Consider the following 17,340-nt stretch of genomic DNA (forward strand, 5'->3'; position numbering starts at 1 on the left):
GAGAGAGAGAGAGAGAGAGAGAGAGAGAGAGAGAGAGAGAGAGAGAGAGAGAGAGAGAGAGAGAGAGAGAGAGAGAGAGAGAGAGGGAGAGAGAGAGAGAGAGAGATAGAGATAGAGGGGGAGAGATAGAGAGAGTGAGAGAGAGCGAGATAGAGGGGGAGAGATAGAGAGAGAGAGAGAGAGAGAGAGGGGGAGAGATAGAGAGAGAGAGAGAGAGAGAGAGAGAGAGAGAGAGAGAGAGAGAGAGAGAGAGAGAGAGAGAGAGAGAGAGAGAGAGAGAGAGAGAGAGAGAGAGAGAGAGAGAGATTTTACTAGGCCTGTGGTAGATGAAGGTCCTTTCAGATGTATCAGTCCAGAAGTAAATGCTAAGGGGGTGGTCCTCCATTTGATCTTCGTAATAGTGGTAAGATAGAAGGCCCCTAATGGAGGCTAGTTGTTATGAGGCTAATCATCTGCATATGAATGTAGACACATCAAGGAGAAGGAAATGCACTGATGAGCCCTACGAAGATGAAACACACATTTAATGTTAAAAAGGAGGGCTTGGAAGGGTCAACTTTTTATTTGAATGGATCCACTGTCTTTTTTTAATGGAACCAAACGCTCTTTATCTCTATTTATATCTCTACATGTGTGAAAGAGCTATCAAAGACCAGCAATTAACCCAAGAGCTAGCCAGTCTCATCAGAGAGAGAGAGAGAGAGAGAGAGAGAGAGAGAGAGAGAGAGAGAGAGAGAGGGAGAGAGAGAGAGAGAGAGAGAGAGAGAGAGAGAGAGAGAGAGAGAGAGAGGGAGAAGGGGGAAGTGAGAGAGATGAGAGAGAGGGAGAGAGAGAGAGAGAGAGAGAGAGAGGGGTAGTGAGAGAGATGAGAGAGAGAGGGAGAAGGGGGAAGTGAGAGAGATGAGAGAGAGAGAGGGAGAGAGAGAGAGAGAGAGAGAGAGGGGGGGGTAGTGAGAGAGGAGAGAGAGAGAGAGAGAGAGAGAGAGAGAGAGAGAGAGAGAGAGAGAGAGAGAGAGAGAGAGAGAGAGAGAGAGAGAGAGAGAGAGAGAGAGAGAAGGGGGAAGTGAGAGAGATGGGAGAGAGAGAGAGGGAGAAGGGGGAAGTGAGAGAGATGAGAGAGGGAGAGAGAGAGAGAGAGAGAGAGAGAGAGAGAGAGAGGGGGAGAGGGGGAGAGGCAGAGCAGCATTCTATCATTAGAATGCTATATGCATGTAGCTTTTAGTTGTTACACCAATCTCTATGGCTACAAATGACTCATATTTAAAAAGTCGCTGGCCCTGTTCATGCACAGAATCACCCTGGATACAGAATAAACATGGATACAGAATAAACATGGATACAGAATAAACATGGATACAGAATCACCCTGGATACAGAATAAACATGGATACAGAATAAACATGGATACAGAATAAACATGGATACAGAATAAACATGGATACAGAATAAACATGGATACAGAATAAACATGGATACAGAATAAACATGGATACAGAATAAACATGGATACAGAATAAACATGGATACAGAATAAACATGGATACAGAATAAACATGGATACAGAATAAACATGGATACAGAATCACCCTGGATACAGAATAAACATGGATACATGATGTGAGAGAGAAAAAGAGTGCTGTGTGTCATCCATTCTATGCCATAGTGTCTGTCTGATGTTTACTTTCATGACAACACAGAGAGGGAGACAGACACAGACACATAGACAGACAGAGAAAGAGAGAGACAGAAAGAGACAGACAGAGACAGAGACATACAGACATATAGAGACATACAGAGACATACAGATATACAGAGACATACAGACATACAGAGACATACAGACATACAGAGACATACAGATATACAGAGATATACAGAGACATACAGAGACATACAGACATACAGAGACATACAGACATACAGAGACATAGAGACATACAGAGACATACAGACATACAGAGACATACAGACATACAGAGACATACAGAGACATACAGATATACAGAGACATACAGAGACATACAGAGGCATACAGAGACAGACAGAGACATACAGATATACAGAGACATACAGACATACAGAGACAGACAGAGACATACAGAGACAAACAGAGACATACAGAGACATACAGAGAGACATACAGACATACAGAGACAGACAGAGACATACAGAGACATACGGAGACATACAGAGACAGACAGAGACAAACAGACAGACAGAGACATACAGAGACAGACAGAGACATACAGAGACATACGGAGACATACAGACATACAGAGACATACAGAGACAGACAGAGACATACAGACATACAGCCACAGACACAGACAGACAGAGACAGACAGACATACAGAGACAGACAGAGAGAGAAGCAAGGGAACAGAGGGTTGTCTGTGTGGGGACTCAACAGGAATACTGTTAAAAGGAAATAATCACTCACAAGTCAAAGCGTAGATTCTGCTTCTCCTCAAAGAAATAGTCCAGGATGTACTTCCTGACAAAGTCTGGGTTTAGAGTGTTGTCAATGACCTCTGTTCTACCAAACTAGAGGATGAGGAGGAGAGAGAGAGAGGAAAGAGAGAGAGACAGACGGAGAGAGAGAGAGAGAGAGAGAGAGAGAGAGAGAGAGAGAGAGAGAGAGAGAGAGAGAGAGAGAGAGAGAGAGAGAGAGAGAGAGAGAGAGAGAGAGAGAGAGAGAGAGAGAGAGAGAGAGAGAGAGAGAGAGAGAGAGAGAGAGAGAGAGAGAGAGAGAGAGAGAGAGAGAGAGAGAGAGAGAGCGAGGGAGAGGGAGAGGGAGAGGGAGACAGAGACAGAGACAGAGACAGAGACAGAGACAGAGAGACAGAGACAGAGACAGAGACAGAGACAGAGAGAGACAGAGACAGAGAGAGCGACAGAGAGGGAGACAGAGAGGGAGACAGAGAGACAGAGGGAAAAGGAAGGTAAGGGGAGAAATTGGAAGAAAATACAAGTTATTAACTTATTATCATCATTCAGCAATTATACATCCTCCAACAACACAAATCTATAGATCCTCTCTTCATTATTATTCCCTCTCTGAGACACACACCTGTCAGAGAGACGGAGAGACAACAGAGGGATGATTAGGAGACTGTAAAACACCGTAAAACACACTCCTGATGGTAGAGGAAATCATGTGTTTCCTTGATCCAGCTTCGTCTACCCTCTATGTGTGTGTGTGTGTGTGTGTGTGTGTGTGTGTGTGTGTGTGTGTGTGTGTGTGTGTGTGTGTGTGTGTGTGTGTGTGTGTGTGTGTGTGTGTGTGTGTGTGTGTGTGTGTGTGTGTGTGTGTGTGTGTGTGTGTGTGTGTGTGTGTGTGTGTGTGTGTGTGTGTGTGTGTGTGTGTCTCCTTGATCTGCCTCTGCTCTGCTCTCTCATTCTAATTACTGAGTCAGAGAACGCCCACTAATCACCTCATCTTACCCTACAGCGAGAGAGAAAGGGGGAGAGGGAGGAAGGGAGGCAGGGAGGGAGGGAGGGAGGGGAGATGAGAGGGGTAGAGAGATGTAGGGTGAGATGTAGAGAGAGAGGGAGGAAGTGAGGCAGGGAGGGAGGCAGGGAGGGAGGGAGGGGAGGAGAGAGGGGTAGAGAGATGTAGGGCGAGATGGAGAGAGAGAGGGAGGAAGTGAGAGGAAGGTGTGAAAGAGTTGGCAAGAGAGTGGAGACAGTAGGAGACAGTAGGAGACAGTAGGAGAGAGAGTGAAGACAGTAGGAGACAGTAGGATACAGTAGGAGAGAGAGTGGAGACAGTAGGAGACAGTAGGAGAGAGAGTGAAGACAGTAGGAGACAGTAGGAGAGAGAGTGAAGACAGTAGGAGACAGTAGGAGAGAGAGTGGAGACAGTATGAGACAGTAGGAGAGAGAGTGGAGACAGTAGGAGACAGTAGGAGACAGTAGGAGAGAGAGTGAAGACAGTAGGAGACAGTAGGAGAGAGAGTGGAGGCAGTAGGAGACAGTAGGAGAGAGAGTGGAGACAGTAGGATACAGTAGGAGAGAGAGTGGAGACAGTAGGAGACAGTAGGAGAGAGAGTGAAGATAGTAGGAGACAGTAGGAGAGAGAGTGGAGACAGTAGGAGACAGTAGGAACGGGGAAAAAGGGGGAGGAAGAGGGGGATGAAGTGGGGGATGAAGAGAGGGATAAATAAGTGGATGAAAGATTTGGCAATGGTCCCCAGATCCTCAAAAAGTTCTACAACTGCACCATTGAGAGCATCCTGACCGGTTGCATCACTGCCTGGTATGGCAACTGCTCGGCATCCGACCGCAGGGCGCTACAGAGGGTAGTGGGGATGGTCCAGTACATCACTGTGGCCAAGCTTCCTGCCATCCAGGACCTCTATACTAGGCGGTGTTAGAGGAAGGCCCATAAAATTGACAAAGATTCCAGTCACCCAAGTCATAGACTGTTTTCTCTGCTACCGCACAACAATAGGTACTGGAGCACCAGGCTCCTTAACAGCTTCAACCCCGAAGCCATAAAACTGCCGACCAATTAATCAAATGGCCACCAGACTATTTACATTGACACCCTCCCCTTTGTTTTTTCACTGCTGCTACTCGCTGTTTATTATCTACATGTACAAATTACCTCGACTAATCTGTACCCCTGCACATTGACTTGGTACCCGTACCCCCTGTATATAGCCTCATTATTGTTATTTTATTGTGTTCATGCAGATTTCAAAACATGGCAATAATTTTGACACATCTTTTGTCCAAAAAATATTACTTCTTAAAAAAAATATTTTTCTCTGAACAATTGTATTATTATAAAAAAGATATATATACACTATACTGGACACCCCTTCAAATTAGGAGGCAGTTCCATGGTTCTGTAAAATGGGCCAACGTCTGCAGTGTATGGCGAGACAGCACATAACAGTGGTTAAGTGGTGTATTGTTAGAATGTAATGTACTACATAGGGAATAGGGTGTCATTGGATCCTGGTCAAAAGTAGTGCACTACAGCCCTATAGGCCCTGGTCAAAAGTAGTGCACTACAGCCCTATAGGCCCTGGTCAAAAGTAGTGCACTACAGCCCTATAGGCCCTGGTCAAAAGTAATGCACTACAGCCCTATAGGCCCTGGTCAAAAGTAGTGCACTACAGCCCTATAGGCCCTGGTCAAAAGTCCCAAAAACACCCTATCCCCTATGTAGTGCACTACTTTTGACCCGGGCCTATCAGGCTGCAGTGCACTACATAGGGGATAGGGTGTCATTTGGAACACAACATATACATGTTTTGTAAGTGGTTGTTTATCAAGTTTAGTAAAACAGCATAGAGAGGAAGCAGAATGGTGGTGGTACGCTGTGGAGACCCAATAGTTGAATGCTGTAGACTCCAAAGGCTGGTGACAATGGGTGGGCTGCAGTTGGTTCACAGCTATTTCTGTTGATCCATTCATTATTCAGATTGAGAAACAGAAAGGAGGAGGAGGAGGAAAAAGTGAGAGATGGAGAGAGAGAGATGGGGGAGGGAGTGAGAGAGCTGGGGAGAGAGATAGAAGAGAGATGGGGAGAGAGATGATAGAGAGAGGTGGAGAGAGAGAGATAGAGAGAGAGATCGAATGAGAGAGATGGAGAGAGAGAGATGAAGAGAGAGAGGTGGAATGAGAGAGATGGTGGAGAGAGAGATGGGGAGAGAGAGATGGGGAGGGAGATGGGGCAGAAGGGAAGGAGTGAGAGAGATGGAGAGAGATTGATGATGGAGAGAGATGGGGAAGAGAGAGATGGGGAGAGAGATGGGGAGAGAGAGATGAGGGCAGAAGTGATGGAGTGAGAGAGATCAAATGAGAGAGACGGAGAGAGAGATGGAATGAGAGAGATAGGGAGAGAGAGAGACGGAGAGAGAGTGATAGAAGGAGTCAGATGGAATGTGAGAGATAGGGCAGAAGGGAAGGAGTGAGAGGGGAAAGGAGAAGGAGCGAGACAGAAAGGAGAAGGAGTGAGAGGGGAAAGGAGAAGGAGCGAGACAGAAAGGAGAAGGAGTGAGAGGGGAAAGGAGAAGGAGCGAGACAGAAAGGAGAAGGAGTGAGAGGGGAAAGGAGAAGGAACGAGAGGGGAAAGGAGAAGGAGCGAGAGGGGAAAGGAGAAGGAGCGAGAGGGGAAAGGAGAAGGAACGAGAGGGGAAAGGAGAAGGAGCGAGAGGGGAAAGGAGAAGGAGCGAGAGGGGAAAGGAGAAGGAGCGAGAGGGGAAAGGAGAAGGAGTGAGATGGGAAAGGAGAAGGAGCGAGACAGAAAGGAGAAGGAGTGAGAGGGGAAAGGAGAAGGAGCGAGAGGGGAAAGGAGAAGGAGCGAGAGGGGAAAGGAGAAGGAGCGAGAGGGGAAAGGAGAAGGAGCGAGACAGAAAGGAGAAGGAGTGAGAGGGGAAAGGAGAAGGAGTGAGAGGGGAAAGGAGAAGGAGCGAGAGGGGAAAGGAGAAGGAGTGAGAGGGGAAAGGAGAGGGAGTGAGACAGAAAGTCAGAAATAGAGAGGAAGGGAAACCTATCTTTACTGATAACGCATCAATAAAACATGAATCTCCCAACACCGGGTGCTTGGCTGGCTCCCAGTTAGACGACATTTACAGACAGACAGAAACGGCACAGAGGATAAAGAATAACAGAGATGAAATGTCTCGAGAACCTCTCCTGTGATTCAAGACTGCTCATTCCATTCTCAGAAGTTGGAGGACAAATAGGTAATAGAGAGGGGTTCAATTGTACTATTTTGGGGCACCCCAAGAGTCAGTGCTGGGTCCATTTTAGGGAAGGAAGGAAGGAAGGAAGGAAGGAAGGAAGGAAGGAAGGAAGGAAGGAAGGAAGGAAGGAAGGAAGGAAGGAAGGAAGGAAGGAAGGAAGGAAGGAAGGAAGGAAGGAAGGAAGGAAGGAAGGAAGGAAGGGAAGAACTTTAACAACAACGGAATTCCAATAAAATAAAAGTTAATTCAACTATTCAGACGATGATCATTGTTGTATCAAGATTGTGACACTATAACAGGGTAGAGTTCTGGGTTGTGAATCTATAACAGGGTAGAGTTCTGTGTTGGGACACTATAACAGGGTAGAGTTCTGGGTTGTGACACTATAACAGGGTAGAGTTCTGGGTTGTGAATCTATAACAGGGTAGAGTTCTGTGTTGGGACACTATAACAGGGTAGAGTTCTGGGTTGGGAAACTATAACAGGGTAGAGTTCTGGGTTGTGACAGTATAACAGGGTAGAGTTCTGGGTTGTGACACTATAACAGGGTAGAGTTCTGTGTTGGGACACTATAACAGGGTAGAGTTCTGGGTTGTGACACTATAACAGGGTAGAGTTCTGGGTTGTGAATCTATAACAGGGTAGAGTTCTGTGTTGGGACACTATAACAGGGTAGAGTTCTGGGTTGGGAAACTATAACAGGGTAGAGTTCTGGGTTGTGACAGTATAACAGGGTAGGGTTCTGGGTTGTGACACTATAACAGGGTAGAGTTCTGGGTTGTGACACTATAACAGGGTAGAGTTCTGGGTTGTGACAGTATAACAGGGTAGAGTTCTGGGTTGTGACACTATAACAGGGTAGAGTTCTGGGTTGGGACACTATAACAGGGTAGAGTTCTGGGTTGTGACACTATAATAGGGTAGAGTTCTGGGTTGTGACACTATAACAGGGTAGAGTTCTGGGTTGTGACACTATATCAGGGTAGAGTTCTGGGTTGTGACACTATAACAGGGTAGAGTTCTGGGTTGTGACAGTATTACAGGGTAGAGTTCTGGGATGTGACAGTATTACAGGGTAGAGTTCTGGGTTGTGACAGTATAACAGGGTAGAGTTCTGGGTTGTGACACTATAACAGGGTAGAGTTCTGGGTTGTGACACTATAACAGGGTAGAGTTCTGGGTTGTGACACTATAACAGGGTAGAGTTCTGGGTTGTGACACTATAACAGGGTAGAGTTCTGGGTTGTGACACTATAACAGGGTAGAGTTCTGGGTTGTGACAGTATTATAGGGTAGAGTTCTGGGATGTGACAGTATTACAGGGTAGAGTTCTGGGTTGTGACAGTATAACAGGGTAGAGTTCTGGGTTGTGACACTATAACAGGGTAGAGTTCTGGGTTGTGACACTATAACAGGGTAGAGTTCTGGGTTGTGACAGTATTACAGGGTAGAGTTCTGGGTTGTGACAGTATTACAGGGTAGAGTTCTGGGTTGGGACAGTATAACAGGGTAGAGTTCTGGGTTGTGACACTATAACAGGGTAGAGTTCTGGGTTGTGACACTATAACAGGGTAGAGTTCTGGGTTGTGACAGTATTACAGGGTAGAGTTCTGGGTTGTGACAGTATTACAGGGTAGAGTTCTGGGTTGGGACAGTATTACAGGGTAGAGTTCTGGGTTTTAACAGACTGATTGCAGTAATAGAGCTAGTGATCAGTGTTCTGAGACAGGGTCCTTTCTGCTACTGTATGATGGTCAATAGTTGTCCCAAACGGACAGGATGTGTGTCATAGCTTTTCATCTCAGTTTCACCTTTCTCTCTCCTTCTCTCGGTCTCTCTTTCTTTCTCTCTTTCTATTTATCTCCCACTCCCTCTATTCCGTCTGGACAGTTCTGTTCCAGAGACACATTGTAATAAAAGATATACTAGTGATGGAATCACTGTACTGAGACTAAGTCCTTTCTGTTATGATGCTCAGGAGTTCTCAGACCTGTCGGAACAGACTCTGTTATGATGCTCAGGAGTTCTCAGACCTGTCGGAACAGACTCTGTTATGATGCTCAGGAGTTCTCAGACCTGTCGGAACAGACTCTGTTATGATGCTCAGGAGTTCTCAGACCTGTCGGAACAGACTCTGTTATGATGCTCAGGAGTTCTCAGACCTGTCGGAACAGACTCTGTTATGATGCTCAGGAGTTCTCAGACCTGTCGGAACAGACTCTGTTATGATGCTCAGGAGTTCTCAGACCTGTCGGAACAGACTCTGTTATGATGCTCAGGAGTTCTCAGACCTGTCGGAACAGACTCTGTTATGATGCTCAGGAGTTCTCAGACCTGTCGGAACAGACTCTGTTATGATGCTCAGGAGTTCTCAGACCTGTCGGAACAGACTCTGTTATGATGCTCAGGAGTTCTCAGACCTGTCGGAACAGACTCTGTTATGATGCTCAGGAGTTCTCAGACCTGTCGGAACAGACTCTGTTATGATGCTCAGGAGTTCTCAGACCTGTCGGAACAGACTCTGTTATGATGCTCAGGAGTTCTCAGACCTGTCGGAACAGACTCTGTTATGATGCTCAGGAGTTCTCAGACCTGTCGGAACAGACTCTGTTATGATGCTCAGGAGTTCTCAGACCTGTCGGAACAGACTCTGTTATGATGCTCAGGAGTTCTCAGACCTGTCGGAACAGACTCTGTTATGATGCTCAGGAGTTCTCAGACCTGTCGGAACAGACTCTGTTATGATGCTCAGGAGTTCTCAGACCTGTCGGAACAGACTCTGTTATGATGCTCAGGAGTTCTCAGACCTGTCGGAACAGACTCTGTTATGATGCTCAGGAGTTCTCAGACCTGTCGGAACAGACTCCCAAGTTCAGAACATTGAGGAACGTTGATTACATAGACAACTATGGGAATGGTAAAACACTGACACAGGGAATGGTAACACACTGACACAGGGAATGGTAACACACTGACACAGGGAATGGTAACACACTGACACAGGGAATGGTAACACACTGACACAGGGAATGGTAACACACTGACACAGGGAATGGTAACACACTGACACAGGGAATGGTAACACACTGACACAGGGAATGGTAACACACTGACACAGGGAATGGTAACACACTGACACAGGGAATGGTAACACACTGACACAGGGAATGGTAACACACTGAAACAGGGAATGGTAACACACTGACACAGGGAATGGTAAAACACTGACACAGGGAATGGTAACACACTGACACAGGGAATGGTAACACACTGACACAGGGAATGGTAACACACTGACACAGGGAATGGTAACACACTGACACAGGGAATGGTAACACACTGACACAGGGAATGGTAACACACTGAAACAGGGAATGGTAACACACTGACACAGGGAATGGTAACACACTGACACAGGGAATGGTAACACACTGACACAGGGAATGGTAACACACTGAAACAGGGAATGGTAACACACTGACACAGGGAATCGTAACACACTGACACAGGGAATGGAAACACACTGACACAGGGAATGGTAACACACTGACACAGGGAATGGTAACACACTGACACAGGGAATGGTAACACACTGACACAGGGAATGGTAACACACTGACACAGGGAATGGTAACACACTGAAACAGGGAATGGTAACACACTGACACAGGGAATGGTAACACACTGAAACAGGGAATGGTAACACACTGACACAGGGAATGGTAACACACTGAAACACGGAATGGTAACACACTGACACAGGGAATGGTAACACACTGACACAGGGAATGGTAACACACTGAAACAGGGAATGGTAACACACTGACACAGGGAATGTTAACACACTGACACAGGGAATGATAACACACTGACACAGGGAATGTTAACACACTGACACAGGGAATGGTAACACACTGACACAGGGAATGGTAACACACTGACACAGGGAATGGTAACACACTGACACAGGGAATGGTAACACACTGACACAGGGAATGGTAACACACTGAAACAGGGAATGGTAACACACTGACACAGGGAATGGTAAAACACTGACACAGGGAATGGTAACACACTGACACAGGGAATGGTAACACACTGACACAGGGAATGGTAACACACTGACACAGGGAATGGTAACACACTGACACAGGGAATGGTAACACACTGACACAGGGAATGGTAACACACTGAAACAGGGAATGGTAACACACTGACACAGGGAATGGTAACACACTGACACAGGGAATGGTAACACACTGACACAGGGAATGGTAACACACTGAAACAGGGAATGGTAACACACTGACACAGGGAATCGTAACACACTGACACAGGGAATGGAAACACACTGACACAGGGAATGGTAACACACTGACACAGGGAATGGTAACACACTGACACAGGGAATGGTAACACACTGACACAGGGAATGGTAACACACTGACACAGGGAATGGTAACACACTGAAACAGGGAATGGTAACACACTGACACAGGGAATGGTAACACACTGACACAGGGAATGGTAACACACTGACACAGGGAATGGTAACACACTGAAACACGGAATGGTAACACACTGACACAGGGAATGGTAACACACTGACACAGGGAATGGTAACACACTGAAACAGGGAATGGTAACACACTGACACAGGGAATGTTAACACACTGACACAGGGAATGATAACACACTGACACAGGGAATGTTAACACACTGACACAGGGAATGGTAACACACTGACACAGGGAATGGTAACACACTGACACAGGGAATGATAACACACTGACACAGGGAATGGTAACACACTGACACAGGGAATGGTAACACACTGACACAGGGAATGGTAACACACTGACACAGGGAATGGTAACACACTGACACAGGGAATGGTAACACACTGAAACAGGAGCTGTAAGGGGAGTGTACAACTCATAACTATGACGTCACAGACAGCAAATCAGACAATACGAGGTTAAGCTTATCAGACCTCCACAACCCAACTCTGAATGAACTCCCCTCCCCCACCACACACACACACACACACACACACACACACACACACACACACACACACACACACACACACACACACACACACACACACACACACACACACACACACACACACACACACACCACATACACAAACACACACACACACACCACATACAGGCACACACACACCACATACAGGCACACACACACACACACACACACACACACACACACACACACACACACACACACACACACACACACACACACACACACACACACACACACACACACACACACACACACACACACCACACACCACACACCACACACCACACACCACACCACATACACACACACACACACACACACACACACACCACACACAGGCACACAGATGGGTTCTTAATGACTCTGTATTTTTCATCAGGCTGAGGCTGCAGGTGTTATGAATAGGAGTCTACCATCATTCCACAACTTTCATAACTTCCAACTTTTCAATGTCAGCAGTGGGTTAAATGAAGTGCTATTTGAAAAGAATGGAAAAACATTAAGAGAAACTCTTTCCCTCAAACAGTCAATACACACAGCAGGGGTGTAATTGGACTTAGAAGCCTATAGGGTGTGTGTGTTTGTGTGTGTGTGTGTGTGTGTGTGTTTGTGTGTGTGTTCTCTCACCTCTCTCCACTGCTTGGTCTCCACTCCTTGGGTATAGAGCACACACACTGAGGGAGAGAGAAAGGGAGAGAGAGAGAGAGAGAGAGAGAGAGAGAGAGAGAGAGAGAGAGAGAGAGAGAGAGAGAGAGAGAGAGAGAGAGAGAGAGAGAGAGAGAGAGAGAGAGAGAGAGAGAGAGAGAGAGAGAGAGAGAGAGAGAGACACACCCCACAGAGCCCCAGGACAACAGCACAATTAGACCCAACCAAATCATGAGAAAACAAAAAGATAATTACTTGACACATTGGAAAGAATTAACAAACAAACAGAGCAAACTAGAATGCTATTTGGCCCTAAACAGAGAGTACACAGTGGCAGAATACCTGACCACTGTGACTGACCCAAACTTAAGGAAAGCTTTGACTATGTACAGACTCAGTGAGCATAGCCTTGCTATTGAGAAAGGCCGCCGTAGGCAGACATGGCTCTCAAGAGAAGACAGGCTATGTGCTCACTGCCCACAAAATGAGGTGGAAACTGAGCTGCACTTCCTAACCTCCTGCCCAATGTATGACCATATTAGAGACACATATTTCCCTCAGATCACACAGATCCACAAAGAATTCGAAAACAAATCCAATTTTGATAAACTCCCATATCTACTGGGTGAAATTCCACAGTGTGCCATCACAGCAGCAAGATTTGTGACCTGTTGCCACAAGAAAAGGGCAACCAGTGAAGAACAAACACCATTGTAAATACAACCCATATTTATGTTTATTTATTTTAACTTGTGTGCTTTAACCATTTATACATTGCTACAACACTGTATATATATAATATGACATTTGTAATGTCTTTATTGCTTTGAAACTTCTGTATGTGTAATGTTTACTGTAAATTTTTATTGTTTATTTCACTTTTGTATATTATCTACCTCACTTGCTTTGGCAATGTTAACACATGTTTCCCATGCCAATAAAGCCCCTTGAATTGAATTGAATTGAATTGAGAGAGAGAGAGAGAGAGAGAGAGAGAGAGAGAGAGAGAGAGGGAGAGAGAGAGAGAGAGAGAGAGAGAGAGCAGAAATACAATCAGAGAAAGGCAGATAGATATTGATGCTGCAGATTCAAGACAGCAGATCAATATAAACAGCAGACTGAGGCTAAAGGCAAAGCTAACAGCTACTCCTCAAATCAACTGTCACTCAAGAAGAGAGAGGGAGGGAATGAGGGACCGATGGACAGACAAACAGATGGTTGGATGGACAGACGTCAGACAAAAGGACGGGCAGAAGGACAGACAGACGGGCGGACAGATGGACGGACCGATCGACAGGTGAACAGACATAGGGAGGAAGGTAGAGAGGGAGGGAGGAAGGTAGAGAGGGAGGAAGGTAGAGAGGGAGGAAGGTAGAGAGGGAGGAAGGTAGAGAGGGAGGAAGGTAGAGAGGCAGGAAGGTAGAGAGGGTGGAGGTAGAGAGGGAGGAAGGTAGAGAGGCAGGAAGGTAGAGAGGGACGAAGGTAGAGAGGGACGAAGGTAGAGAGGGAGGAAGGTAGAGAGACAGGAAGGTAGAGAGGGAGGAGGTAGAGAGGGAGGAAGGTAGAGAGGCAGGAAGGTAGAGAGGGACGAAGGTAGAGAGGGACGAAGGTAGAGAGGGAGGAAGGTAGAGAGGGAGGAAGGTAGAGAGGGAGGAAGGTAGAGAGACAGGAAGGTAGAGAGGGAGGAAGGTAGAGAGGGAGGAAGGTAGAGAGACAGGAAGGTAGAGAGGGAGGAAGGTATAGAGGGAGGAAGGTAGAGAGGCAGGAAGGTAGAGAGGGAGGAAGGTAGAGAGCGAGGAAGGTAGAGAGGGAGGAAGGTAGAGAGGGAGGAAGGTAGAGAGGGAGGAAGGTAGAGAGGGAGGAAGGTAGAGAGGGAGGGAGGAAGGTAGAGAGGGAGGAAGGTTGAGAGGGAGGAAGGTAGAGAGGGAGGAAGCAGATGGAAAGTTGACTCACATGGGTCAGATTTGGAGAATGTGTCTTTATCTAGAAGATTCCTGAAAGAAAAAAAGGAAAGGGGAAGCCTATCAACATTAATCAACTTCATCACCTCATTGAAATACATCAGACACCAATTTCTCCACTTGTTCGGTGCTTAGCGTCAGTAATAACATGAGTCGTTATTGTAACCACAGGTATTAATGGTGTTCAGAGTGGGTCCTGGGATGTATTAAGTTCCCATTGGAGGTACATTTCCTGAAACATACTATTTCAATGGCAATCAGAAAATTACAATTTACTACATAAAGTCATCAATGGTTGATGAACAGTTGTTCAGTTTTCCTTGTCAGCTGCTTCATACAAGCACATCAACAGACTGATAACGGTGTAGTCGTGTGTCTGATGGCGTGCAGCTTGGTGTGTGTGTGTGTGTGTGTGTCAGAACACAGAAACTATAATCAGATTTTTGGTTGGAGGTAGTACCAACAGAGCGAATTAAAGGGATCTGTAGCCACCTCAATGGTATCCTGATTACTGCAGTATCCTGTCTACCTGTTTACCTCGCTCTCCTTACAGCCAACCTGTAATTACTCTACACCTCTGTCCAATGTTCCCTCAAACAAATGTAAGCACTCAGCAAATTTCAGGACTGCTGAGCACAGACTTGAACATTGTGAAAATTCTGTGCAACTTCCGGCAGGCGTTTACTGTGAACAGCTTTAAGTTACAGCTTTAACATTGGTCAAGTAGGGTATGGTGGATATTTGATCATAATGTAGGCCTACCAGAGTGGCCTACCATCAACAACAAAGGAGAAAATACGTCCCATAACATTTTAACATGGAAATAGCTGTTCTATCATTCAGCCTACAGTAGCAGCCAATGTGTGGTGTTCAATGTAGGTCTACATTCCATGAGACTTTGGATAAAAACATGCAGGGCTTGACATTAACCTGTTTATTCACTTGTCCTTCAGACAAGGAGGTGACTGAAAATGCTGTTGTGTTGTTTAACGCAAGAAACCACTTTACAAAATTAAATGCATCATTATTCCCATACCATTATTACAGAGAATCAGACAAATTATGCTACCCTCTGCCTATTGGCTACTTAGCTTATTCAAGCCTGTCTCGAATCTGTCGTTCTGCCCCTGAACAAGGCCGTTATAACCCACTGTTCCTAGGCCGTCATTGTAAATAAGAATTTGTTCTTAACTGACTTGCCTAGTTTATTAAATGGAGGTTCAATTTACCTGATACGCTTTACAAAGATATCTAGAAATGCACACATTTTGTGCTCTTATAGGAATCACTCCCACATTGTGGACTACAAATGATCTATATCTAATAACTCACTAACTAGCAAAGGATATGAACAAATGTACAAATGTGCACACGTTGCTACATGTAGCTCTTGCTTTGATCTCAAAACAAGATCTGTCCGCACGCACAGCTTAGAGGGAACATTGCCTCTGTCTCTCCTCAACCCAATCAGCCCTCGAGCCTGCCTCTCCTCCCCTTGATTTCCACTCATCCTCCCATCCCCTCAAACGTAGTTCTTTTGTCTCCCCTTTCATCCTCCCCTCACCCCTTGACCCCGCTCCTCTTCCCCTTCCCTGTCTTCTCTATCCTCACTTTCTACTCACCATATTCACCCCTCAACACTGCGTCTCCTTACCTCCTCTTCTCTTTCTCACCCTTCAAGTGTGAAGATGAAAATGGCAGATTTCCTGCAGGTTGTGATTGTGACGCTGCTCTGAAGCAGATGACTATATATTACAGAAACACCAGAACACACTCACCAGGAGCAGCCACACACAAGGATCTCTCTGTCTCTGTCTCTGTCTCTGTCTCTGTCTCTCTCTCTCTCTCTCTCTCTCTCTCTCTCTCTCTCTCTCTCTCTGTCTCTGTCTCTGTCTCTGTCTCTGTCTCTGTCTCTCTCTCTCTCTCTCTCTCTCTGTCTCTCTCTCTCTCTCTCTCTCTCTCTCTCTGTCTCTGTCTCTGTCTCTGTCTCTCTCTCTCTCTCTCTCTCTCTCTCTCTCTCTCTCTCTCTCTCTCTCTCTCTGCTCTCTCTCTCTCTCTCTCTCTCTCTGTCTCTGTCTCTGTCTCTCTCTCTCTCTCTCTCTCTCTCTCTCTCTCTCTCTCTCTCTCTCTCTCTCTCTCTCTCTCTCTCTCTCTCTCTGTCTCTCTCTCTCTCTCTCTCTCTCTCTCTCTCTCTCTGTCTCTCTCTCTCTCTCTCTCTCTCTGTCTCTGTCTCTGTCTCTGTCTCTCTCTCTCTCTCTCTCTCTCTCTCTCTCTCTCTCTCTCTCTCTCTCTCTCTCTCTCTCTCTCTCTTTCTCTCTCTCTCTCTCTCTTTCTCTCTTTCTCTCTGTCTCTTTCTCTCTCTTCCTCTCCCTCTCCCCCTCTCTCTCCCCCTCTCTCTCCTTCTCTCTCGCCCCCTCTCAATTCAGTTAAATTCAATTTAAGGGGCTTTATTGGCATGGGAAACATATGTTTACATTGCCAATTTGGTGAAATAGATAATAAACAAAGGTAAAATAAACAATAAAAATTAACAGCAAACACTCACAAAAGATAAAAAATAATAAAGACATTTCAAATGTCATATTATGTCTATACACAGTGTTGTAAAGATGTGCAAAACATAAATATATGTTGTATTTACAATTGTGAATGTCACAAATCTTGCTGCTGTGATTGCAAACTCTGGTATTTCACCCAATAGACATGGGAGTTTATCAAAATTGGATTTGTTTTCAAATTCTGTGTAATCTGAGGGAAATATGTGTCTCTAATATGGTCATACATTTGGCAGGAGGTTAGGAAGTGCAGCTCAGTTTCCACCTCATCTTGTGGGCAGTGTGCACATAGCCTGTTTTCTCTTGAGAGCCAGGTCTGCCTTCGGCGGCCTTTCTCAATAGCAAGGCTATGCTCACTGAGTCTGTACATACTCAACGATTTCCTTAATTTTGGGTCAGTCACAGTGGTCAGGTATTCTGCCACTG

General features: G+C 45.9%; 1 protein-coding gene across 1 annotated transcript in view; it reads right to left on the bottom strand.

The window, feature by feature from the left end:
* The window catches only part of LOC139540490 (copine-5-like), a 318,345-nt gene that overhangs the window by 231,755 nt on the left and 69,250 nt on the right, over window positions 1-17,340 (bottom strand). The window contains exons 3-5 of the mRNA XM_071344363.1: window positions 14,352-14,392; window positions 12,381-12,427; window positions 2,441-2,544 (exon numbers count right to left, since the gene is read on the bottom strand). Coding sequence (XP_071200464.1) covers window positions 2,441-2,544; window positions 12,381-12,427; window positions 14,352-14,392 — 192 coding nt within the window. The remainder of the gene's footprint in view (window positions 1-2,440; window positions 2,545-12,380; window positions 12,428-14,351; window positions 14,393-17,340) is intronic.

This window comes from Salvelinus alpinus, chromosome 2 (assembly GCF_045679555.1).
Source record: "Salvelinus alpinus chromosome 2, SLU_Salpinus.1, whole genome shotgun sequence".
Taxonomy (NCBI): Eukaryota; Metazoa; Chordata; class Actinopteri; order Salmoniformes; family Salmonidae; genus Salvelinus; species Salvelinus alpinus.